At 36.1% G+C, this 27,305-nt stretch overlaps 1 protein-coding gene across 14 annotated transcripts in view; it reads right to left on the bottom strand.

Moving 5' to 3' along the window:
• The window catches only part of ASH1L (ASH1 like histone lysine methyltransferase), a 210,161-nt gene that overhangs the window by 130,354 nt on the left and 52,502 nt on the right, over positions 1-27,305 (bottom strand). For 12 of the 14 annotated variants that reach the window (XR_014262016.1, XR_014262017.1, XM_082456185.1 and 9 more), the window contains 2 exons: positions 15,505-20,068; positions 1,122-1,223 (listed from right to left, as the gene is read on the bottom strand). Coding sequence is in view for 12 of the 14 variants with exons in the window: in XM_082456185.1 (XP_082312311.1) it covers positions 1,122-1,223; positions 15,505-20,068 (4,666 nt within the window). In the remaining 2 variants the exon portion in view is untranslated. Of the gene's footprint in view, positions 1-1,121; positions 1,224-3,189; positions 3,386-15,504; positions 20,069-20,490; positions 20,601-27,305 lie in introns of those variants that run through there. The other 2 variants (XM_082456191.1, XM_082456183.1) reach the window with 2 other exon arrangements.

Genomic DNA, 27,305 nt, shown 5'->3' with positions numbered 1-27,305 from the left:
CATTATTATCATTATTATTATTTTTTTTGGTAAACACACATACTATCAGTAAAAAGAAAACTGAGAGTACAACCTAAATCTAAGTATAAAGTATACAGATATGTTATACTGTATGAAGAGGTTATATTATATTTAAAATATGTACACATTACAAATTTTAAAAGTTGATTAGAAATAAATATTAATAGAGGTTCTTCTTACAACCTCAAATTGTTTTACATATCTCAAAGATTTGTAAATGCTACTGGAAACTATCACTTTACTAAATAATTTTATATATATATATCTAAGTCTTTATTAAATAGCTCTAATCTACACTCCCCTATTACACTACACGCCCCATTACCTCAATTCGACTTTCAAAATCTGTATTTTTGTGTGTGCCTACCCTTGTACCTATTCATTCTGAATTATCCCTTCTGAACTATATCAAAATCACTATACCTCTACAAACTTTCAGTTATAGGATAAATTAAGTACTAGGGATGTAAGTACAACATGATAAGTAAAATTAACACTGCTATATATTATATACTAAAGTTGTTAAGAGAGTAAATCCTAAGAGTTCTCATCACAAGGAAAAAAATGTTTTTCTTTTTCTTTTATTTTATATCTATATGAGATGATGGATGTTCAGTAAACTTATTGTGGTAATCATTTCATGATATAAGTAAGTCAAATCATTATGTTGTACACCTTATACAGTGCTGTATGTCAATTATATCTCAATAAAACTGGAAGAAAAAAAATCACTATACCTCATGGAGCATGCTTAACTGGACATGAAAGGGGTAAAAGGTGAACACTATTTTATTGTTTCAATATACATTATTATTCTCACATCGCAGGACCACTTTTGTTTGTTTTTTCTAAATATTATACTGCAAGCTAATGAATCGTAATCTACAGTGTAAAGCTATTATAAGGGAGTTCCCTGGTGGTCCAGAGGTTAGGATTTGGCGTTTTCACTGCCGTGGCCCAGGTTTAATCCCTAGTCGGGGAACTGAGATCTCGCAAGCCATGCGGCACGGCCAAAGAAAAAAATCTATTTTAAGTCTGTTGTTCACAAGTTAACAGTTGGGAAATTATCTTCAAAGTCTGTTAAAACAAATAGCACTTGCCTGTCGAAGAAGTACTCTCAGATGAAGACCTCTTTCGCGTAGGGCTACAGTTTGTGCTCTCTGATGGTCGCTGGGAAGACTTATCTGAAGTTGGCTGGGAACCTGGAGAGACAGGAAAAGACAGAAATCATAGGAAAATCCAAGTCTAAAAATAAAGTTAAACCATTCTGTGTTAGAACTGTAATATTTTAGTTGTTGCCACTGCCATTCTCTGAAATAATATGACTTTCAAGCTGGCAATAAGAGGACATTAAGCGAAGGACAAATGACACTAGATGTTGCGGACAGAATTCCACAGGTCTCATATACATAATTTCTCCTGTTACGTTAATAGAGGAAAAACTAGTTTTAGTGGAAGAATGAAAAAAATATATGATTTAGTTTTTATGTATTACACTATGAAACATATTATTAAGATATTTATTGATAAAAATTAGTAGCAATAATCTAATCAAATCTGTTCTTGATTATTGACTCAAATTCATCATATAAACTGACAAAACCTACAATGCAATTAATTAGGAACAACTGATGTGAGAAAAGCAGGTCCAACCTGCGCATTTTATTTAATAGCATCAGAGATGAAAATTAAAAGAGTTGAACCTTAAATCCACACATTCCATATAATCCAGAAAACACTCTGAAAGAATCTGTTATTAATTTATACATGGAATAGAATAAGCCTCCTTTAACGCTTACTTAAAGTTCCTTGGTTGTATACATAGAAGTTCATGAAGACAAAGAAACTCCATTTCCTTTAAAAAAAAAAAAAGTCTCATACTCTTACCAAAACCCCAAATAAATGCAGCATAAGTTAACACAACTCTTATTCAAGAGAAAAGTATGTCGTTCAGGAAAGACTATTTCCTGAATAAAATATACTTGGCTCTGATATTAAGACTCCTTATACCCTAAAAAGCCAGCTGTTGAGAATACATAATGAATGTCAACCTGTTTGTCAAAAAACTAGTAGCACTCTGAAATGTTCACTCTTAACTTGAAAAAAATTACAAATAAAAAGCCTTACATATAAACTGGAGGCCCAAAAGGTACCATAAATCAAATACTTGAAGATGAGATTTTTTAAAGTTCTGCCTCTAAATGAGAGTTAACTCCTTAATGAACGGACTAACTGACTGAAGGACAACTTGGGGACAGAAGAACTCAGTGGAGCTAAGTTTCTAATATTTCCCTTAATAGTAAACCATGAGCTTTGTTTTAATCACGCAGTATCTTAAATCACATCACTGTAAATACTCTTTCAGCAGGCTCTTTTAGCGTTGATCAGGTGAGATGTAAGACTATGTGTTGCCATTCAAGAGTAACAAATTAGATTTTGGGGAAATTGATGTGATAGTACCTCCGACTTTGAAAACACAGTGATGACTACAGTAAGATATAATTAAGAAGCAAGACTGTTTATTGTTGAATCTTAAAAACAGATACAAAAGGGATTTTAAAAACCAACAGTACAATAAATCCCCCTAGAGTGTGGTTCAGATAAGATTTCCATTAAAGAGCTAAATACCACAATAAAATAGCTAAGAAGTAAAAGCCCAGGCACCAGTGAAGACATAACTTTAAGTATTAATACTGAAAAATTCATATACTGAACAGATAAATATTTCCTACTCAGACACACAGCCAAGACAGAAGACAACAGTGGCCAAGAAGCTTGAGACATCATTGAACTCTCTTTATCATTACTCTCCTGACGAATGGACAAACAATCTTAGATTAAGAACTAGGGAAAGAAGGGGTTGGAGAGCACTTTTTATAAAGTCTTCTCTCTCAGCCATAAACTAACATTTACTGACTACAGTTTATATGTTTGGCACTATGCTAGACAATGTGGAGGTGGGGGGAGGGAGAGACATTAAAAACAGTATAATAGTTTCTGCCCTCAAGGAGCTTATTTAGGGTCTTGTATGTTATCATGTATTACACTTCAGGTGGCATTTGTGCCATCCATTCTTGAGCTCCGTCTTCAGTTTCTAGGCTATTTGGCAACGTTTCCCAAATTTCTTGGTCATCTTCAAGAAAGTCTTGATGAAGGCTTCAACTATACCTTTGATCATCAGGATATCCTGAGAATCACCCTGCCTGGCCTCACCCACCTCAGGGTAAAAGAGGGTACAGGCACTTTCTTCAAAGCTCCTTCTTTTGGTGGCATCTGGAGCTGCAGAGGAGGCAGTGGGAGGTGGAATGGGGGTCAGATCCCCGGAGATCGTTATTGGCAGCTTTGTACAGCAATTCCTGAGAAACTGAAACAATTGAGAGAGAGATGGCTTAGCTCACTTAGCTTCTGAGCCATTTTTCATTTCCTGAAAGTAATGGAGGCCAGCAGCCTATTCTTAGGATGTAATAGGAAACTGGAATAAAACTTCATTCAGGAGGGTTCTCCTTTTTCATATCAAAAAGTCTGTTTGAATTCCCTGTTCATACAGAGCAGAGTTGTTCTTAACAATTTTCCATATTTAAGGGGGAATAAAGTTGTATCCCTAAGATACAGATCTCTAGGGCTTGATAATCAGCAGATCTAGACCTTTATTTCACTTAAAAACATTGCTTATAGGAACAGTAAGAGGATGAGGATACCTGAAAAAAAAAAACATTAACTAATGATGTAAAGCAACCAAGTTTAAGACTGGAAAATGATGATATAAACTCATATGCAAGAGGTAATAACCTGTTAAAGATGTTCAAAAGCATGTTAAAACTGGCCTAATAGCAGAAATCATATGAAATTGGCAAACACTATCTCTAATACTGCCAGAAACATACTGTTTTATAAGTGCCATTATGCAACTGGGTGGATGGGGAAGAACAAGATATTGCCCAGAGAACTAGCATGTCCATTTCAAAAGAGACCAATATATTTATGCTTCAAAACCTAAAACAGAATACAATGCAGAGTCAGTGTAGTAACGTTAAGTACATGAACTATGGAGTAAGGTATCCTGAGTTTGATTCCTAGCTCTGCTACGAAACATATTCAAATGTATACAAGTAAACATATTCGAATGTTGGTTTAATAAAGGACTCTTAACTAACATGGTTGTTGTGAGTTCCGAAATGAGGTAATGTAAGAAATTCAAAAGGTTTTCATAAATGTTATACTATTATACATAAATTGGCTCCGTAGGTTTATCATAGAATTTTTAGACCCTAAATACTTAATAATGTCACTGACATGCATAGGCAACCATTCAATATTAAAATAAAATTAAAAAAGGACAGGGACTGGAACTAATCTAGAATACCAAGCATTTATCTTAAACATAAAGAAGTCCTAGTAAAATAAGTACCTCTAATTAAGAAGTACTATTAAGATAGGTACCTCCCAAGGCTGGTAGGTAACTGCAAAGGTTGGAAAAAACTCCTCTAAAGTGAATCTTCTAATTCACTGACTCTTCATCATAGCTTCTCCAGGGTTGGGATTATGCTCTGGATTATATCAATAAAATAAGATGTGCCCAAATGATGAGTCAGAACCAGAAAGTGTTTAGTTCTCTGTTCAGCTCTGTAGCAGGGGAAAAAGTAGTTTTCTGCCTCCACTGTTTGGCTCTTTGGTTCTTCTAAATCATGGTTGATTCCTTAAGGGAGTTACTGCTTTGTTACTGTCTCCATCATGTGATGAATGTTTGTTCATGTGTAATCAGTGGTCATTTTATGATGAGACGAGATCGGGCGCATTCAGGGTGGTATGGCCGCAGCATCAGTGGTCATTTTAGATCTGCCTGGAGGGATATGTGAAGACTTTCCACTCCTCGTAAGACAGGAAGTTTGTATGTATTCCAATTCAAGAAAATCTGATACTTCCTCAAAGAATATACACAGAGAACACATACAATTCTAAGTATCAGAGAGTTCCCATTGAAATGAGTTCCCATTTCTCATTTCAATACAGTATAAAGCTGAATAATTAAGTACTTTAGGATAAACAGAGAATATTAATGGGAATCCCTCCATTCAATATTTGGTAGAAATCCTACTGAGTGTCTCATCACACAGATGACAGCTTCAGAAACATGTTTAGAAATTCTATACATACAAATGAAGGAAACAGAAATTAAAGATAAGTCACAAAAGAAGTACCTAAATAAAACTGGACTTTAACATAAATGTAAGGTGATTATCACAAGTAAATTATTTTTCTTCAGTTGAGGCCTTCATGTAAAAAAGAAGGCAGACTACTGCTAAGGAGGGAAACTGAAAAAACAGAATACCATTAATTGGGATAATAAAGAGGGAATTAAGAATTAAAAAAAAAACAAACTTGGAAATGTGAGGGAGCCTTGGAAGTGGTTTTGATTGTAGGATCTCTGCGTTTTTATTTGGCCATTTATTGGATGAGCTTTTAAAGAGAAAGACAGGTTTTAGGGAAACATTTGTGTCAAATTAGACAAAAACGAGGAAAGATGGTACTTTTAGAGCAAAACCATAAGATGAAACCATGGATAAGAATGTCAAAAAGTTGAGAAAATAAAAAAGAACATAACTAGGTTTAAAAGGGATAAGAATCTGGAAATCTTTATATTATACACAAAAATGGGTGGAAACCAAAAAGCTCTTCTGAAGTTAATTTGTCACAAGAGATGCTGATTGATGTCTATAGAGGAGGAACTGAAACAAATCTAAGATAAAAAAGAAATAGTACATTTACAGATGCCTGGGTGTGAGGACAGTCATATGGGCAAAGATATCGGCATAAATAGAGAAAATTCCCACTGATAATAGTGTGGGGGAGAGGTGGAAGGCATCACAAAGAAAACACTGGAAAAGATTCAACCTAACTACTTCACTGAAGCCCTGAGTATCCTAGGCTAAAAAATGAGGAATTTCCAAATGTAAATTAGCAAAAGAACATAGTGAATGAAACCAACAACTGCTTGGATAAAACATGCATTTCTTTAGTCTAAATCCACTATTAAAGCTTTAATAACAATATAGTTATGAGTTTTGGTTACACCCTGTTGGGAATTCAACACTGAAGACCAAGGAACTAGGGAATGGTTTGAATGAGCAAATTGTCTGATGTTTCTAATGCTATAAATAGCTTTGGGTAAGCTATGGAAAAACAGATTAAGTATGCTAGACTTGGAAAGACACTGTTAATCAGTTCATAGATATAAATTTATCTTAAAATAACACATTTAAAACTAATTTCTAACATTTAAATTGCTCCTTCCCACCAAAACTAAAGCATGTTCCAAATTTTAAGAAATTCCTCTTCTTTTATTATTTATAGGTCAAGAATATTGGCAATGTTTGTTAAACAGTGACTGAATCAAAACTAGTTATAATTAAAATGGATACCAGAGTAAAATAATGTGAACGTAAAACATCAACTATGTGGAAATCTCTGATCAAGTTTTTTTGTTTCCAGATCTAAGTTCTGAATCCTCTGCTATAGTTCACAGATCATAAGAGCTCCAGAAGCTTCTTCTGAATGAGCTGAATGCTGAGATAAAAACTGGTTCCTCGATAAAAACAGCTGTTTCTAATTGTGGGAAATATATTTACTGAAAGCAATACATTTCATCTGACTCACCAATTAAATGCAGTACAAGAATGATTCAGAGCCTGTGCTGGTGATTTTGAAGCTAAAAAGTCTGTGTTTTTCTCCTTCCAATCAGGGTATTTCTCATACTGCCCAAATCAGATAATTCGCTGAAATGGAATTCCTCTGGAAATTCCCAGAACTGTACTAACCACCACAATAAATTTTCTGATTTCATCTCCACACAGTCACACTTCACTTACGGGTGTATCTTATACACCACCCTGGAGAAACTGTCAGAAATCAGAAAATTCTGATCAATGCTTACATTCTTCAGTTAAAAAGAAAATAAGATTCAGTATACTGTGCTTCAACCATTGCGCTTCTATTATAGTGAATAAACTTCTTCCAAACAAAAAGAAGATTTAGCCCTAATTTATTCTTGGGGGACAAGATAACTGTTTACATAGATAGACAACTTTTTTTTTTCATTCTATAATTTGTAAGCTATAAATGCAAAATACTCCATGTGACTGCTCTCCCCATTTCTGAAATCAGGTTGCAGGTTCTGGCACGTGCAGCTAGCCATGAATTGAAAATGCTATAAAGCAGGGATGGAGAATCTGACACTCCAGGTCAGAAACTCTTCCTCACCAGTCCTATTACATGTCTACTTAACAAAGATACTTAAATAAATAGAATTAGTTATCAGAATTGGGTGAAACCAGAAAACCTGGCCTCATTTAAGAGTATAATTTTATTACAATTTTATGTGCATCAAGCTAACTTTAGACTGTTAGTATATAACAGTATAGAAGAGTATATAAGTTAAAAAAATAAGCTATCACTTATAAAATGATAAAATGAACAATTACTTATAAAATGACTATACCAGTTTTCTTTTTAAAGCTTTATGAGATTTAATTTGTTTAATCCAAAACTGCTGAACTGATTAAGTCAGTTTGATTTCCCCACCTATGAAACAAGGAGAGAAAGGTTAAATGCCTTGTTCCGGACTACGTATCTATCATTTCTGCCTGTGCCCCTGATCTATCTTCCTCAAATTTACATCAACATAGTTTATCCCAACTACCACTTATGATAAATCTACTCAATGCAAACAGTAAAGAATATTTTTTATTTTTTCCTTAATCAGTTATCAGTTTGAGATTGGTTTCACTTGACAATTAGTACTCCGCTTTTTTAAAAAAACTAACCTGATTGTTTTGGAATAATTTTAAATTTACAGAAAAGTTGCAAAGACAGTACAGAGCAAAAGTTCTCATATACCCTTTACCCAACTTTCCTTAATGTTAATGTCTTACTTAACTATGGTACATTTGTCAAAACTATGAAATTAACATCAATATAATTTTTCCACTCATGTCCTTTTCCTGTTCCAAGTTACAATCTGGATATCACATTGTATTTAGTTGTCAAGTCTCCTTAATTTTCTCTGATCTGTGATAGTTTCTCAAGCTTTCCTTGTTTTTCCATGTCTTTGATACTCTTGAGGAGTATTGGCCGGGTATTTTATACAATGTTCTGTCCACATTGGCTAGGTATTTTATACAATGTTCTGTCCACTCCCCTTTTTTTGATGTTTTCTTATGATTACACTGGGGTTATGGGTTTTTGGAAAGAACACCACAGGAATGAAGTTCCCTTCTAATCACATTATATCAGAGGGTACATATTACCATTGTGATTTATCACTGGTGAAATTATACTTTCACTTGGTTTAAGGTGCTGTCTGCTAGGCCTCTTCACTGTAAAGTTAGTACTTTTCCCGTTCCATACTCTGTTCCTTGGAATTAGGTCACTAAGTCCAGCCCATATTCCGGAAAAGGGGAATTAAGTTCCACTTCCTTGAAGGGGATAGTCTACATACATTATTTGGAATTCTTCTGTAAGGATGATTTGTCCCTTTCCTCTATTTATTTATTTAATCAATCATTTATATCAGCATGGACTCATGGATATTTACCTTATTCTTTAGGTTATAATCCAATACTGTCATTATTTATTTTGTTGCTTAAACTGTTCCAGCTTTGGCCACTGGCCAGCTGTTTCAGGATAATAATGTCCTGAAGGTAACTGACAATTTTGGAGTACATGGTATACTAAATAGTTTTTTGGACATTTTAACAGGAAAGCAATTTATGTATAATGAATCTATCTCCAAGTTATATGTGGAAAAATTAACAACTGAAGACTGAGAAGGTCAATTTAAGATAACATGAACTTTAGTTATGCTTTTTATACTTTAAGAAGGAAAACTATGTGACACTGAAACAATTACAGATCGAGAAGATGCAGTTATTTCCTTGACAGAATACAAAATTATAAGGAAAGAGTACATAATAAACCAGTCAGAATTGCTACAAAATTTAAAGCTATAAGAATTTTAATCACCTGCATTTCCTTATTATTTCCCATTCATTCCTTAACCTCCAGAAATCTAACAATTGCCACTGTGGAAATCGCTCTTAGATCACAAAAGATAATCTGCTAAAGCAAACTGCCTATTTTCAGTCCTTATCTAAATGATCTCTGTAGCACCTGACACTCTTGACTACAAACTCCCTTAGGAAACCCAGTGTGTTTACCCTACATATTCATTCCTTCTCTTAATTCCTTCGCTTAAACCACTTATCTAAAACTTTTACCTTCAGGTTTGATTTCTCTTTTGAGCTACAGATCCATATATCCACATATCCCACTAAACAGCATGAAACTCCATTTTCCATCTCCAGTCGCCACCTTTCACTTAATCACATCACCATTCAACCAACTGCCCAAGAGAGGTATCTTGGAGACATGCTAAAGTCTTCCCTCTTTCTTTACCTTTTAAAAATCTATTTCTTTGGAATATTGTTTTCTCTATCACTACCTTAGTTCAGGCCCCCATAATATTTTGCTAAGACAATATCCAAACTGGTCCACCTGATCTTTCTCTAATCCATCTATCACAGTGCTATCCATATAATCTTAGGAAATCATTCTGCTTTAAAACCCTTAACTTCCCACTGCCTATAGGGTAAACTCCAAACTCCTTGGTATCCTATATAAACAAGAGGCTTTATGATCTGTCCCCCGACTATCTTTCCAACCTCATCTCCTGGTCCCATATCAGGCTATTTACAGTTACGTAAGTATAGTATCATGTCTCCAAAACCCTAAAAAGCTTATTTCTCTATAAGAAATAGTCTTCACCCTTTATTCTTTGCACGCTAAACTCAAAACATCTTCCTGGCTCCTTTTAAGTGAGTCCCTCTCTTCTCTGCTCCCCCAAACACGTTGTATCTCAATTATAGGAGCTATCTATCAATAACTATTTGGATACATGTTTATGTACTCCACTGAACTATAAATTCCTTGAAGGCAGAAATTATATCTTACTCCTTTTGTTTGTATTCCTTGTACCCGGCAAAAAACAGATACAAAATAACTAAAGGGACAGCTACCATCATAATAGTTAACATTAAAAAATCAAGTTCATAAAGCTTTGCCTAAACAAAACAAATTCTGATCTTGAAAGTGACCAAATTAGAAGATATCCCATGATTTAGCACTATTTTCTTATTATTTTCCTTAACTAAAAATCTTTTTCTCAACTGGTTTTATGTGGATAGGTAAGCCAATTTTCATGTCTATCTGAAAAAAAATTCCTATTAGAAAATCAAGACACATTTCTACCTACTTATCAAAAGAGTAACTGTGAAGAAGACAGAGAGATTCCAAGGTACAGATCAATTAACAAAACAAGTTAAATTAGACTTGGGATATAATGAAGAATATACCTGATCTTTGATTCCTGGCACAGAACTTCAAAAACCTTGAAATTTCCTGATAGTAGTGTCTTTGTTATGCCAAAGAGGTGACTTAAGGTGAACCCTAAGATTCCCTCAGGATGGAGGCTGGTCACTAGAGACCAACCATATGATTAGAGAGTTGAAACTTTGGGTGAGCCCAATCTACAGAGGGGGGAGATGGACCTGAGATTGATTAAATCATTGGCCATGTGACTGAATTCAATCACACCTATATAGTGAAGCCCCAATCAAAATTCTGGACACAGAGGCCTGGTGAAGCTTCTTGGTTGGTGAACACAATGATGTGCTGGGAGGATGACACACCCAGATTTCACAGAGAGGGTATGGAAGCTCTGTGTCCCCTTTCCCGCCCCAGCTATTGCCCTATGTATCTCTTCAATTCCTGATCTGTATCCTTTATAATAAAACTGTAATTGTAATTATAGGGGTTTCAGTAAGTTCTATGAGCCATTCTACCAAATTATCAAAACTGAGGGGTTGTGGTAGGCCCTAAACTTGTAGCAGGCTGGGCAGATGTGTAGGTGGACTGGGGACACTGAAACTTGCAGCTGGCATCTTAAGTGAGGGCAGTCTTCAAAAAACTTTGCTCTTAACTTGCAGGATCTTCTCTAATTCCAGGTGGTTAGTATCAGAATTGATCTAAATTGTAGGAAACTCAGTTGGTGACAAAGGATTGGTGTCAGAACAGTGACTTCAGAGAGGTCTTAATGTTTTTGTATGTTATATTTTTAAAGGAAGGGGAAAAAAAAGGTTCTTATTCATAAAGCAGGTATTTCTCCATATGTTAGCTTTCCCTGCTATCTCATTCTCCAAGGTCCCTGAAACCAGATTCAGATTCATCCTTTCCACCCTGACTCCTATAAATGGCCTCTTGGGTGACGTTAATGTCCATGTAGATGATACATTCAACAACCTAAGCTGTCATTTCACTTTATCTTCACCTCAATTCCCCCACTTCTTATAAGCTCCTTCTCACAACTCTTAAATTAGGGGCCTCACACTCAATATTCCTTGGAGCCAGATAAATCTCTTAAATAGTTGAACTGGGCCAGATATAACACACAACAGGACACTGTGAGGACTGAGGAAAACTGAAGAATGTATGCCCCAACTAAAGACTTGGGGAGGGGGGAGGGGCGGCCACTACTGAGACCCAACCTTAATGTCATCCAGGAAATACGGATTAACTGTTGTCAAATGTTCTGAAAAGCAGAATTCTGCATGTTTATGTGAAATCTCCAGATTTTTAAATTTTAGCAATTAAAAAACAAACAAACTGTAGAAATCATCACAAAGGGTCATATATAAACCAAAGGCTGATGGTTTTTAATCACTACTTTAAATACTGAAATTCCTCAAAGCTGTCCAAGGCTCTTTTCTTTTCTCACTCTATATTCTCTGTAGGGAAATATCATCTCTCTCACGATGATAGGTAGATAGATAAACAGAGGATTCATAGATGTATAGTCTATTTTGTTAGAATGTTTCTGTAGAGGAAAACAGCTCACATACAATTGATAAATAGAATATCAGAATGACATGGAGTTCATACGTGATTTTTCAGAGTACATTCATGTTTTGAAGCACCAAGTTAGCAGCTAAACAAAGAATACACTAACACAGACTAAATGCAGTAAACCATTGAACAATGTAGTTCTGTTCAGAATGGCCATTCACCCTCTTGGCTACAAGTGGTCACAGATTTTCCTACAAGTGCTTATTGTGTGGTTCCCCCAACCTTCATGCGAAAGAGACAAATAAGGACAATAAACCAGAACCAGCTATATCTGGCATCACTTTATATTTATGATATGCTTTGTGTCTACAACTGAGCAGCTTCAACCCTTCTTTATATCTGTTTCTATCAGGCTACCTTCATCTTTTCCTAAAGAGTCCTATGTTTATTGTAGTATTTCTTTACTTATTAAACAATTTAACATATATTTTTACCTGCTGCTGGTATTTTCTAGAATGACTGTTTTTCTTGGTGCTCTGGCTACAAAGTTTCATAGGTTTTGAGAGTCTGTTCCCAGCTCTATCTTTTCCAGACATCCTTTTATTTTTAGTGAATAATATCACCAAAGTTTTTCAAAACCTCATAGTGAAATGCCCTTATCTCTAGCCCAAACATCTCTCTTGAGCTCCAGAACTAGATACCCAAATGTCTGCTCAACATCACCACCTGAATTTTCTAAAGGCATCTCAAGGTTTATATATATTAAAACGCAAACTTGTACTCTCCCCAAATCTCTCCTCCTCTAGTCTTCTCTGTATCAGGACACTGCACCACGAACCTCTCAAATATTCATGAAGGAGTCTGCCAACACCCTTAAGTATCATCATTTTATCTAGACTACTGCAATTGTCTACTAATTGGTTCCCCTGTAGCTATTTTTGTCCTGTACAATTCAATGTTCACACATTAGCTAGAACAATCTTTTAAAAATGTAAATTTAAAATCAATACTTCTCTGTCTTTATGCTTAGTATAAAACCCAAAATCTTTAACATGTGGTCTGGCTTCTTTCTTTCACCACAATTCTCTCACCATTCTCTCTCTTGTATTCCCTCTCCTACCACAATGAACCGTCTGAGCCCTCCCCCCTTTTCTAATATCTAAGCTCCTTTCCAGTTCAGGATCTTCAAAAGTGCTCTTCACCCAATCCTCAGCTTGAGAAGCTTGGTGGTTTCACATCCTTAAATTGCAAGCCTGCCTACAACTAATAACTCTACCTAAATAGGCACCCCTCTCCCCTTACTTATGTACCCTAACACTTATATTAATTTGATAGCATTTTTATCAATTATGCCATTATTTATGTGCTTACCACTCTATAGTTTGTCTTCCTTCACCAAGCTGAAAGTTAATGAGGCCAGATATCATGTCTTTACTCTCTACTATATACCAGTGGCTAGAAGAATGCTAGATGTTTTGGAATTCAATAAATAAATGAATGAGTGAATGAATGAATAAATGAGTAAGTGGAATTCTGTTCACCTAGCTAACTACTGCTCATCCTTCATTCAAGTAACAGTCTAGGGTCACTTTCTCAGGGAAGCCTTCCTGAGTTAGGCCCCCATTTCATACTCACATAGAACCCTGGACTTTTAAAAAATGCATATATTTATATACCGTTTGTCACAATTTTTATGACATTTAATGTGCAATTTTTTTTATTACCCATCTCCAATATTAAGATCCATGAGAACAATGAACCTATGTGCCTTGTTCCCTATTATATCACAAGGGCCCACAAAGTACAATGTCTGGCTGACAGTAGATATTCAATAACTGCTGTTGATTAAATTTTTGTCAAAAAATTTGTTGAATGAACCTAATTAGAGTTTAGGATTTTTTTCCCTCTTTATTACATTGTTAAAAACTAAAGAATGGGGCTTCCCCGGTGGCACAGTGGTTAAGAATCTGCCTGCCAATGCAAGGGACACAGGTTCGAGCCCTGGCCTGGGAAGATCCCACATGCTGCAGAGCAACTAAGCCCGTGCGCCACAACTACTGAGCCTGAGCTCTAGAGCCCGCGAGCCACAGCTACTGAGCCCATGTGCCACAACTACTGAAGCCTGCGCGCCTAGAGCCCGTGCTCCGCAACGAGAAGCCACAACAATGAGAAGCCCGCGCACCACAACGAAGAGTAGCCCCCACTCACCGCAACTAGGGAAAGCCCGTGCACAGCAACGAAGACCCAACGCAGCCAAAAATAAATAAATAAATTTATTAAAAAAAAAAAAAAACTAAAGAATGCTCAGCTTCTCCACCAAGACAGCTTTTATTTTTCAAAAGTTCACAAATAATTAAAATCAGGAACAAAAACTCTTCTCTTTGAGGGGTTTATCATTTCCTCTAACGCACAAGTTTTTAATATTCGGGGGGAATAATATCAATTAACATTTGTGTGCTTACTATGTGCAAATCATTTTAATAAACACTATAATCTCATTTACTGTTTATAATAACCCTACTAATCCCATTTTATAGGAAGGGATATTGAGGCTTACAGAGTTTACTTGGAGAATCAGAAAAAATATATGGATTTCCTCCTGAAAAATACACACAAGCATACATACACATAATTTTACTTACAACATCAGAGGTTTTATGGACTTTCTAGAGTTAATTTACAAACCCGTAGGGTTGAGATCTCTGATAAATAACTTGTGACTTAGCGATATCTTATACATGAATAGGCAATGCTTCCTTTTTCTTGTTTTCTATCTTCTTTTCAATTCTTAAAAGACACTTTCTAGACATTACAAATGCATTACCTAAATTTGCTTTGTGTCACTTCATTCAACCTAAGCAGCCTTTATGAAGATACCTAAAGGTACTCTGAAAAATGAAGTCCCACTAAATATTGAGTTAAATTTTACAAAGTTGATAATTTTGTTTGTTTGTTTTTGGCTGCACCACATGGCTTGTGGGATCTTAGTTTCCCAACCAGGGATTGAACCCAGGCCTGCAGCAGTGAAGGCGTAGAGTCCTAACCACTGGACCGCCAGGGAATTCCCCAAAGTTGACAGTTTTGACTGTTTAGATTTTTATTATGAGACACACAGAGTTAACAACATATTCTTCCAGTAACATAGAAACACTTATAAATTGGATCAGTATATATTAAAAATCCTGCATAGCTATTAACAGATATCCACAACACTGTAAATCAACTATACTTCAATAAAATTTTTTTAAAAACCCAGATATCTGAGCCATTTCTCACTAAAGAAACCATGTAATAGCCTTTTTGCACAAGAAAATCATTTTTCCTGATTTCCAAAATGTTGAGTATTATTTCTTGTTTGTTTTGATAATGATATCTCTTCTCAAAATTCAAAATTAATGCAAAGACATGCCTTATCTTACTTCTCACATCTACTGAAAACAAAAACTTGGAAGATAACATTTCAAAATACATTTATAAAAACAAAAACACTAGAGCTATTAAAAGTTCATGTACATGTATCAGGCAACCAGTAGGCAAAATACACCATTTCTCTAACACAAACAACAGGCAACAAAATAACCCTCTTACCTGTCAAGGTTTGTACTGCCCTTTCGCTGGAAGGCAGCGGCTCCTTTCTGTGAGGCCGATTTAATGAAGTGTCCTGTGCAGAAAACAGTCCAGGGCTGTCAGTTAATTTCCTTCGGCCACTGGAGTTAGGGTTTGAAACTCTGCAGCTCCCTATTGCACTTGTGAAAAGGTTTGTATGTTCATCACTGCTGGCCAGATCAGAGTTGGGAGTGAATCCCCCAAGGGATAAACTTGGAGAACTTTCTGAACAGTCAATCTGTAAAGGTGTCTGCAATCCCAAGGCCAATGGACTAGATTCTGAAGGCTCTCGGTGGACCCACTGCTCTTCTCTGTTTATTAAGCTTTTTGAAGGAGAGAGATGAGGGCAGGACATATGACACCGGTGCTTTTCCTTATGTTTATAGCGCTCTCCAACAGTATCCTTTCCAAATCGATAGCGCTTCAAAGATTCTAGGACGGATCTGGAAGAGCCAGTGTCCATGGAAACCTGTGGTTGCTCAGAAGAACGGTGTTCTCTGTGTTTGTGACGGTGCCTGTGTTTGTGCTCGACCATCCAACCATAGGCCATCTCGGGAGGGACGCTAGGGTAGGTACTCATGGAAAGAAGGGGAGTCCTGCTGGTTGTAAGAAAGGCTTCCTGTCGAAGTAGTTTATGCTTTTTCTTATGGTATTTGGTGGGATTGAGAAGCAAATGACCAGCATGCATATAGGAAGGAGGTGGAAGTGGAGTGGTGAAAGATGGAGATGGAGGAGGTGGATAAAGAGTTGGGGGATACCTTCCATAGTAACCTAATCCTATGGGAGCAGCTGTAAGGGGTGAGGGAGAGTAAGGCATGCCATAAGAAGGATAGAATCCAGTACTAGAAAGAGGAAAACTAAGGCTGTGCATAAAAGGCATTTCAGCCATTGCCTCCCTCATCTTAGGGGGTCTCCCTCTCTTCTTTTTTAAGTCAGGTTTTCGAATGTAGTGCAAAGGGTCTAAGGGGAAAGAAGGATGCGTATAGAAACTATTAAAGTTGATTCGAAAAATAGTTGGCAGAAGGTCTCGGGGGATAAAATGATGACTTCGATGAGTGATTCGAATTTCACTTAGGCGACTTATTAATTCCTCCAGATCTGCAATAAAGTCTGGATCCTGTCTATTTCGGAGTTGGGGATATTTCTTTTTCCGTTTTCGTTTTTGCCTTTTCATCTTGTCGTAGCTGAGGTAATCATGATTCCTGCGCTTACATTTATGTTTATGTTTTTCTTTAAGACTGCTTAGGACTGTAGAGGTTTCAGGGGGAATCAGAGAAACATGCTCAAAAGAATGCCTCCTCTTTTTTTGCCCACAAAATTTCTCTGCCCTGTCTGATGTGCTGTTATTATCTGTTCCAATTCCACTATCACTGGGAATGGTCTCATCACTATGAGACTCACTAATAGGAGAAGGAGTAGCTTCTTTCAGAGATGTGAGTTCACTCAAGTGAGAAGGAGAATTTGGCAACAAAGTAGGAGGAGATAACCGCCTCCTCCCCTTTGAGGCCTTCTTCATTGCAAGAGTCTGAATCATACTGCCCTGCCTGGAGTGTAAATGCAAATATGGCACTGAACTGGGTTCAACAAAGCCTGCATCACTACTTACAGGGCTCTGACCTCCACTAGTCCCAGAAGACTGAGAGCAAATAGGTGATGGAAGAATCTCAGAACTACTAGCAGATGAAGGCAGTAAAGGTGGAAGAATCTGTCCTAATGCTGACCCAGCTGCCTGCTGAGCTGTTTGTTCAAGAACAGCAAGGCTGGTAGGGCTACCAGAAAGAATGCCATTTAAGACAGTTTTTGGTTTTCGACCCCTCCTCTTTCCTATGTAAATGGTTCCTTTCTTGCTGACATTTATCTGTTGGCCCAATTTAGAGCCAAATGTGGCGGCAAGACTTGACACTGTATTATGGAGTTTGGATTGCACTTTCCCTTTATTACTTGATTCTACAGAGCTTGAAAGAATCTGATTCAACAGTTTCTTTCTCTTTAAAGTCTTCATTTTATTTATTTTGCGGATAATTGTTTTCATTAATTGTCCATTGTTTCGCTTCGTAATTTTTTTATCTGGTTCCATCTCAAGGTCACTCATACTACAGACAGTTGGCCTGTGACTGTCATCTAGATCATCTGGATCCTGAAGTTGATCCTCACTCTCAAAGAAATCACTGCTACTTCTATGGTTGTCACTTTCAGACTCAAGCTTGCTTGGACTTTCAGTGGCAACAAATGGAGCCACCGATAGTACAGGTGGCTTCATCTTGACTGGTGACCTCATTTGCCTCTTAGGTCTGCCTCTCTTTTTTGGAAAAGGAGACACAGACAGACTTTGTTTGAAGGAAGGAATTTCAATTTCTGGCTGTAAAATTGGGGGTTCTTGTTCTTCCTTAGACTGCAAAGAAAAAACTTTAGAGGCAGGAATTTTTAAAGTCCTTTTAGGTGGACCTTCCAGTTGAGGCATCTCCTTAGATTTAGGTCTTCCTCTTTTGGGTTTATAAATATCAGACAAAAGATCACTAGACACACACATACTGGAGGATAGTTTGTGAGTAGCAAAAGACTTATGAGATGGTTTTTCACTATCAGTTAAGAGAGCAAGAGATGGAGTTGTAGATTTGCTCAACTTTGGTAATCGGCGTTTAAGGAAGTCATGATCTACAAATGAAGATGGTCCAATGTTTTTCATAAACTTGGCTGGCTCGGAATTACTATTTGATAGTGAACTACAAGAAACATTTTTAAAAAGCTCTGATCTTTCTAATTCTAGCCCTTTTGGAGACCGGCATGTGCTTCTTGCCACCACTTTAGTCCACCGAGGTTTTCTTCCTTTCCTTTTTTTTAATGGTTTGGACTGCAAAGTAGTGCTTAGGCTTTCAGTTACTTGGCAGTGTTTATCGGATGCAGTTACTGCACCAAGTTTTAGAAAGGGCTTGTTACTAAATAAACTAGTGAAGTTAACAACTGAAGGCGTAATTGTATGAATACTGGATTCAGAAGTCAAACTTGGCTTTTTTCCCAGAGAAGAGCTTATTCTTGGAATATCTATATGTGTAGTTTTGGAATCATTTACCTCTTTATCAATCCCTTTGCATTCAATATTCATACTATGACCCACAGACCTATGACCAATGTTCAAGTGGGTACTTTCAGAAGTAAATTGGTTCTTTCCGACAGATTCAGAAATTTCTTCCATTAGTTCTGTGGTAGGACTTAAAAGTAACGGATTAGGAGCCATCTGTGAAGACATTTCAGGGGGACTTCTGGTTAAAGGATTAACAGATACAGTAGGTGATGGGGAAGGGAGATTGCTTTCTCCTACTGAACTAAAAGGGGATTTTGCTGTAGATGCATCAGAAGCAACTCCCATTTGAAAGTCCGGAGAAGTGCAATATACAGGAGGTTGCTTTTCATGCTTTGAGGTTTCATAAGACCCCCTTTCACTGGATGAGAAACTGTCTTGCTGAATGCATGTTCCTTCATTAAACATTTCTTTCTCCAAATTAATGATTTCCTTTCGAACTGAGAACTTTTCCAATATGCTTTCTTTACTCTGCCGTATAACATTCTTCTCAAAAGTTTTGCTGGTGGCACTGTCTTTCAGGGATTCAGAAAGTTCCTGACTTTCATGACTATTGATGTTTGTACTACAAGAAGCCTTAAGTGGTTCCTGAGTGGGGAGCAGTGCTTCCGCTTTAAGGTTTATGGCATCTTTACTGACCAGTCCTGCCATAGGACAACTCACTAGTTTCTTTCCAATGTCCTTATTAACTAATCCCATTGTTGAATTTGCTACAATCTTCTTCGCACAGTCCTTGGCCACTAGGCCAACAGTAGAACCCAATTTCTTTCCCAAGTCTTTATTAACTAGTCCAACCACAGTGCCAAGTCCTAGCTTCTTTCCAGGTTCCTTATTCACTAAACCTGGAACAATACCAATTCCTAGCTTCTTTCCTGAATCTTTGCTCAGCAGTCCTACTGTAGTGATATTCCCTGGCTTTTTGCCTAAGTCTTTATTAATGAATACCGCTGTAGTGCCAGCTCCTAGTTTTTTCACAGAGTCCTTATTGACCAATCCTACTGTTGCATTAAACACTGGCTTTTTCCCAGGATCTTTAGTTACCAATCCAACCGCTGTGCTGATAGTTGGTTTTTTTATTAAGTCCTTATGTATTATTCCAGCTACAGAGCCAACGCCTGCTTTCCTGATCAAATCCTTGTTAACCAATCCTGCAGTAGTGCCAGTTCCTAACTTCTTAGGTTTTGTCTTGGAAGACTTGGAGGGAGGACAAGTTGCAATGAGCTGTGCCAACTTTTCCGTTACACTCGTTCCTCCATTAAGTAATGCCCTGTCCTTTAAATCAGGATCCCGGCTACCAACAAGAGTAGATGATGCTGCATTAATGTAATCTGTCATTTCTGAGTGTACTGGAGAAAGCTTCTTAGACAAAGGATTGTTTTCTCCCTGTGAATGAAGATGGATGCTCTCCTCAGACTGGCATTCAATGGCTGCAACATCACCTGATTTCTTGTACAACTTTGAAGGATCCTAAAATTTGAACAAGAAAAGGGTTTCAGAGATAGTAAGGCTTATATACCATTTCAGTTTAGCATTACAATCAAACAAACTAAATGATGACAAATCAGATATAAGACAGGCAATAGTGCTTTTTTAAAAAACCTAACTAATGTTGTACTAATGTCACAGTATGTTAGTTCCTCTACTGCTATATCAGAGGCTATCAAGATGTAATCTTTGTTGACTTTCAACCATATGAACATACATATTATTGAGTATTTAGAAATATCCCTATGGTATTTTTTGACATTGTTTTAAAAAGGCAAATTAAAGTCTACTTTCTCCTTACATGGACTAAATATACATTAGCATATGAATGTACTGATTTTGAAAAGATATTGTTAGTTACAATATCCCACGGTCCTCGTTTAAAATAATGGTTCTTTGCCTACCTCCTTATTTGATTTCAATGATTTCAAACCAATGCAGGACAATTCCTGACCAACTTTCACTCCTGTAACACATTCTTAATTATAATCTTGAATGAGCAGTCAAGTTCTCTCTTCATGTGAGAAAAATAGAAAAGACAATAAAATACGTTCATATTTTCTTTAGAATGTGTTTTTATATAAAATCTTAGAGTTGGAAGTAACTTTTAAGTCATAATATAAATTGCTATCTAATGTATGAATCCTCATTATATACTTTACAAATGAATTTATCATTTCACACAACAGTCTGTTTTACTTTTGGATAACAAAGATTTTTTTCTTCTTCACGTTTCAGCAAAGTTTTTTTTTTTTTTTTTAAATTGAGGTATAACTGACATAGAGTCTTTATGAGGTATAACTGACATAAAGAGTCTTTCTTAACTATAAAATACAAATGAAAGACCTGAACAAATGTAAAGACATACTGTGTTTGTGGATAGGAAGACATGAAGCTGACAATTTCCCCTAAGCAAATTTATAAATTTAATGTGATCCTAATAAAAATACCAACAAGATTCTCTCAGGAATAAGAAAAGTTATAATATTCATTGGGAAAAATATATAAGCAAGAATACCTAGCAAAATCTAAAAAGAAGGGGATAACTGTATCAAATATTATATTAATTTTTAAAGCCTCTATCACAAAACAGTATAGCACATGAAAAGACAAAAGATCCAATGGGCCAGGATAGAAAACCCAAAACCAAATTCATGCATATATGGAAAAGTTTTGTATGTAAAATGGTATAATCCCTACAAAATAGAAATTGGCAATAACTAGAAAAATACCACATGCATTTATTCCTTTGACCACTTTTAGGGGATCTACCCCAAGACACACTGGCAAAAAATCTAATGTTTGCAAAAAGCTAAAAATATACCACCATTTTAATAGCAAAACCCTAAAATAGTCTAAATGATTATCTACAGGGGACTGGCTGAATAAATCAAAGTATATCTGTACAATGGACTACCATAAAACCGGAAAAAAAAAAGAGAAGATATCAATATATTGCTATCGAATGCTCTTTAATAAGTATTATTAAATGAAAAAAGCAAGAATTTGGACGGTGGTTATAATATGCTATCTTCTGTGTAAGAAGATAGGAATATGAATACATATACATATCTGGTTATATTCAAAATGGAAGAATAAACAGAAGATTAATGAAAATAGTAACCCAGGAGGGAGGAAACACAATACAACCAATATTTGATTCACTCAAAATTAAGGGGACTATCTCTTCTTTTGGACTGGACCCTTACAATTTTGCCCAAGAGGAAACTGGCTTTTCTGACAGTTTCATATTCAACTGACATATATTAAGCTTGCGATTAAAGAAACACATTTTCTTCCCATCTTGTTAAAGAAACAATATTCCCATTTTGTATTTTTACAGTTACTTTTCAAAACTTAAAAGGCTTTATTAAGTATTTTAAAATATATTTATACCTGAAAATTGTGACACTTCCATTTTAAAACTTACCTTTAAAAATCTGTCTGAACAAACTATGACTATGTACCATAGCATAGATAATGCTCACAAACAAGACTAAGTGAAAGGATACAGAATAAAAGTGTGTACTATATAACTCCATTTATATTAAGTTCACAAAGAGGCACAACTAATTATGATATTTAAAGTCAGGAAAATGGTTACCCGTGGTGTGGGGCAGTGATGAGAAAGGAGCACAAGATCTTGGTGGGTGCTGGTAATGTTTCATTTCTTAAACTGAATGCTGGTTACATGGGTGGTTGAGTTTGTGAAAATTCATTGAGTTGTTACATTTACATTTATGTTACACTTCAATAAAAGTTATTCTAAAAATTCTGTCTAAAAGAAAAGTAGAAACATCCAGTTCCCTTAACCTGCTAAAAGACTGTACTGAAATCTGGTTTTTCACCTTTGATGGAAATGAATATCTCAGGTTAATTAAAATCATCCTAAAACAGTTAGTATCCACAGTAAATGGTCTATGATTAAAGAAGGAAAAAATAAAAATAAAACAAAAAAACGCAGATAATTTGATTTTGGTTTCAAAGATTTTTTTCTTCCAAATCCTGACACTGAATAAACAGAGTGAATGAGATAATATTAATAAGATGCTGAAAACTACATTTGGTACTGGTAATATTATTCTCTTAGCTTTCTAAGAACCTCTTAAAATGACAACCAGTAGTAAGAGGTATCATTTTAAAGAGTATAGTATGTTAGCCAATGAAAAAGATATTGTATCAAAACATCATTTTAGGCATATAATTTTCTTCAACTTGAAAACAAAGATAAAAGTATGCTCATTAGAAAAGAGGGAAGGTATAAACACTGCTATGCATAAATAAACAATTTTACATTTCAGATACTTCACCATATACTTCAAATACATGTACATTCTTTCATAAAAATGGGGCCAAAAATGCTTGCTGTTTCATAGCCCACTTAAACAATACAAGGAAGACACCCTTTTACACAAATAAATCGAGTCAGACTATCAATTCAATGGTTTTGTAATAGTTCAAAATTCATAAAATCAACCACATAATGGTTGCTTTTTAAACAGCACTGTGAGGCATGCAGGATCCTAGTTCTCTGACCAGGGATTGAACCTGTGCCCCCTGCAGTGGAGGAAGCCTGGAGTCTTAACGACTGGACAGCCAGGGAAGTCCCAGTTTTCGGCTATTTCTTCTTGTAATGATGAACATCCAATTATATATATCTTTGTCTATTTGTCCAATTATTTCCTTCAATTCAACTTCTAAAAGTGGAATTGCTTAATCAAAGAGTATATACAATAGGGACTTCCCAGGTGGTCCAGTGGTAAGAATCCGCCTTCCAATGCGGGGGACGTGGGTTCGATCCCTGGTTGGGGAACTAAGATCCCACATGCCGCGGCTCAACTAAGTCCATGCGCCACAACTACTGAGCCTGCGTGCTCTGGAGCCCACGTGCCACAACAAAGAGCCTGCACGCCACAACTAAGACCGATGCAGTCAAATAAATAAATAAATTTTTTTTAAAAAAGGGTACATATAATAAATTGTTACACGTGTAGGACAGCTCTGCATCAAGAAAGACTTTTTTAATGGAAAAAAGTTTATTATAAAAATTCAAAGTTTATAAACACTAACCCAAGATAATACCTTGTTACTTGTGATATTCTACATTTTTAGGCAATGATATTCTTATGGCAGAAACAGTAACAACTGACAACCTTGCTTCTGACAATTTTGAAATTAAACATCAGACTAACAGTATTCATGTCAATCTTAATGTTCACAAACCTTGACAACTGGGTGATTTGGTTATAGTTATCTTCAGAAAATATGCTCTCTCATTTACTGTTCCAATAAACTCATTGAGTTTTCATTTCAAATGCCATTATTTCTAGGATTAATTACTATTTGGTTCATTTTCAAATCCATTTGTTATCATCCTATTTTTATCAAATGGTTATCTTTTTGCCCATTTTAACCATTTCAAAATCTTTCAGATGGTTTCAATATTTCCAGCTCTTTGGTAGTGAAGTGTATGCTCATCTGTTGACTCTTTCCCTACTGTTGGTTTGTGTTCTTACACGGCTTGTAATGTTTTCTCATTACGCTATGTGAGTTTTCTTTTTGTGAATGTCAATGTTCTAAATATGAAGAAAATATTTTTCATTGCCATTGTCAGTGTTTAAGATTTCACAACCTATAGATACACTTTTGGGGCATTTCTATTTACATTTCACTTACTGCCTGGTATTATGAACAAAACATCCTGTCACGTGATTTTGCAGGCCTTGTATATTTTTTCAGCAGTGTAATAGCTGTTCGAGGTCCATGTCATTTTTCTGAATTGTGAAGTTTATCATTTCTTATTTAGAAGAGCCCTTCATATTTTTGAAATAATATTTATTTCTCTCATGTTGCACATTTGTCTCTCAATTTACTGGTTGTCCTTCTACTTCCTATTATTTTTCTTAAAAAGAAGTTAAATGTATTCAGAAACATATGAAAAACTGTACTAAGTACCACACATATTCTGTCATTTGATCCTCACAACAACCATATGATGTGGTTAATGTAATTATCCTCATTAAATTTATTTTTTTAAAAATAGGAATAGTTTAGATACTAGATTACCTGGTCAAGGTCACTTAACCATTAAGTGACTGAAGTATGCTTTAAACATAGTCTGATTTCATAGCTAAAGCTCTTAACCATTATACTAGATAAAATAATCTCTTTAGTTTTATAGTTGTTTTCGTAGCATAATTGGAATGATCACATCCTCCTAAAGATGACAATCTTCACCACATTTTCAATGAATGTTTTTATGGTCTCATTCTTACTTTTACTTCAAATTATTTATCTATTTTGAATTTTTTTTTAAACATTTAACACATTTTTAAAAAGTATTTATTTATTTATTTATGGCTGTGTTGGATCTTCGTTTCTGTGTGAGGGCTTTCTCTAGTTGTGGCAAGTGGGGGCCACTCTTCATCGCGGTGCACAGGCCTCTCACTATCGCAGCCTGTCTTGTTGCGGAGCACAGGCTCCAGATGCGCAGGCTCAGTAATTGTGACTCACGGGCCCAGCTGCTCCGTGGCACGTGGTATCTTCCCAGACCAGGGCTCGAACCTGTGTCCCCTGCATTGGCAGGCAGATTCTCAACCACTTCGCCACCAGGGAAGCCCTATTTTGAATTTTTAAAACATAATCTGTGGGTAGAGAAGCAGCTTTTACCTGCAAAGGTTTTGTCCGTTGTTCTAAGAGTTTTTCCATTTCTCATTTCACATTCACTGATTTGAAATACATTTCTCACATATTTTTATTCATATTTGGGTCTAAGCTCTCCACTTAGCTTCACTTACATTTATGTTTATTCCTGAGCCACTAATAATATGTGGACACTTTACAGTATGTTTTAATACTTAAAAAGACTATTTTTTCCTTTTTGCAATCCTATAGAAATTCCTTACTTTATTTATAACAACATTATTGAGATATAATTCACATACCATAAAATTTACCCTTTCTGAGCACAAGTTCAACGGTTTTTAGTATATTCACAGAGTTGTGCAACCATAACCATTAACTTTAGAACATTTTCGTAAGGCTCCCTGGTTGTTTTTGCATATGTATACTTCTAGATGACCTTGAGGTTCATACAAAGTTTTGAAAAACTCCACACGGCATTACCTTTATATATTAAAATAGGAAAAAAAGATAGCTCAACATTAACTTTAGCTCCACAATAACAAAGCAAATGTTATCTATTTAGTCAAGCTTTTTGGTGTTACTAGATATTTATAATTTTAGCCATATAGATCCTAAACACTTGCTGTCAAGTTTATTTCTAAATATTTCATAAATACTATTACTTTTGTGAATAATTTTTTTGTTACATTTTCTAACTCTAAACTGATGGTATTCAAGAACACTATTGATTTAATTTACTTTATAATCTTGAATTCTTGCTTCGTCAGGAACTCATTTTTTCAACAAATAGTTTTAAGTACCGATTGTTTAAGCGCTAGGAATAACAGTAATGGAAAAAAAAAATCTCCTTCACTGCAGAGATTTTATTCTAATGCATGATAGGGGTAGAGGCAATAAAAAGATAGGTGAAATATTCAGTATATCAGATGGTGAAATAGGCTATGGAGAAAATCAGAGAGCATAGAAGAAGAGGAAAGACTAGGATTGGAAAGGATTTGCAATATTAAAACAGGTTGTCAGGGGCCTTTGCTGGTGGCGCAGTGGTTAAGAATCTGCCGGCCAATGCAGGGGGACTCGGTTAGAGCCCTGGTCCGGGAAGATCTCACATGCCACGGAGCCCGTACGCCACAACTACTGAGCCTGCACTCTAGAGCCTGCGAGCCACAACTACTGAAGCCCGCATGCCTAGAGCCCATGCTCTGCAACAAGAGAAGCCACCGCAATGAGAAGCCCGCGCACCGCAATGAAGAGTAGCCCCCGTTCACCGCAACTAGAGAAAGCCCACGCACAGCAACGAAGACCCAACGCAGCCAAAATAAAAATTAAAAAAATAACAGGTTGTCAGGAAAGTCCTGATTGAGGTTACATTTGTGCAGAAGCCCAAAGGAGGTGAAGGAGGAGTCTATGTAGCTGCCTGAGAAAAGAACAATACTAAAAAGAGGAAACAGCAGGAGCAAAGGCCCTGAGGCAGGAACTTACCTCATATTGATAAATTCAAGGAATCCAGGTTTGCCAGAGTAATCAAGGGAAGAGTGGTCAGGCAGAAGGTAGGGGGACAGACTTTTGTTTTAATCCAAGAGAGGGGAAGCCATTGGAAGGTTTTATGTAGAGGAGGTATGTGACCTAATTCTTCATTCAACAAATATTTATTGGGTGCCCACTCACTGTTGGAAATAAAACAAAGAACAGTAAAGACAAAAATCTCTACTCTCACAAAGCTTACATTTTAGTGGGAAAGACAATAAAGAAAAACAATAAACTTTTAAAATATTACTTGTTGGAAGGTGTTAACTGCTATGGGAAAAAGAAAAGCCAATTGAGAGTGCTGTGAGAGTCTGCAAAATTGAGTTAGGTGACTGGACTAGGCCTCAATGATCAGGTAACATCTGAGCAAAGACATGAAGTGAGAAAGTTATCTACAGGAACATCAAGAACGCTAATGTGCAGGACTTAAGCAACTGACTCAGGGAGAATAGAATATGTGATCAGAAAGGGCTATTATTATCATGGAGGGCCTTTAGGCCATTATAAAGGCTTGAGCTTTTACTCTGAAAAAAATGGGAAAGCACTAAAA

The sequence above is a fragment of the Balaenoptera physalus genome, assembly GCF_965194825.1.
Source record: "Balaenoptera physalus genome assembly, chromosome: 1".
Lineage (NCBI taxonomy): Eukaryota > Metazoa > Chordata > Mammalia > Artiodactyla > Balaenopteridae > Balaenoptera > Balaenoptera physalus.
The sequence above is the reverse complement of the archived record's forward strand: the minus strand, read 5'-3'. Positions and strand labels throughout refer to the sequence as shown.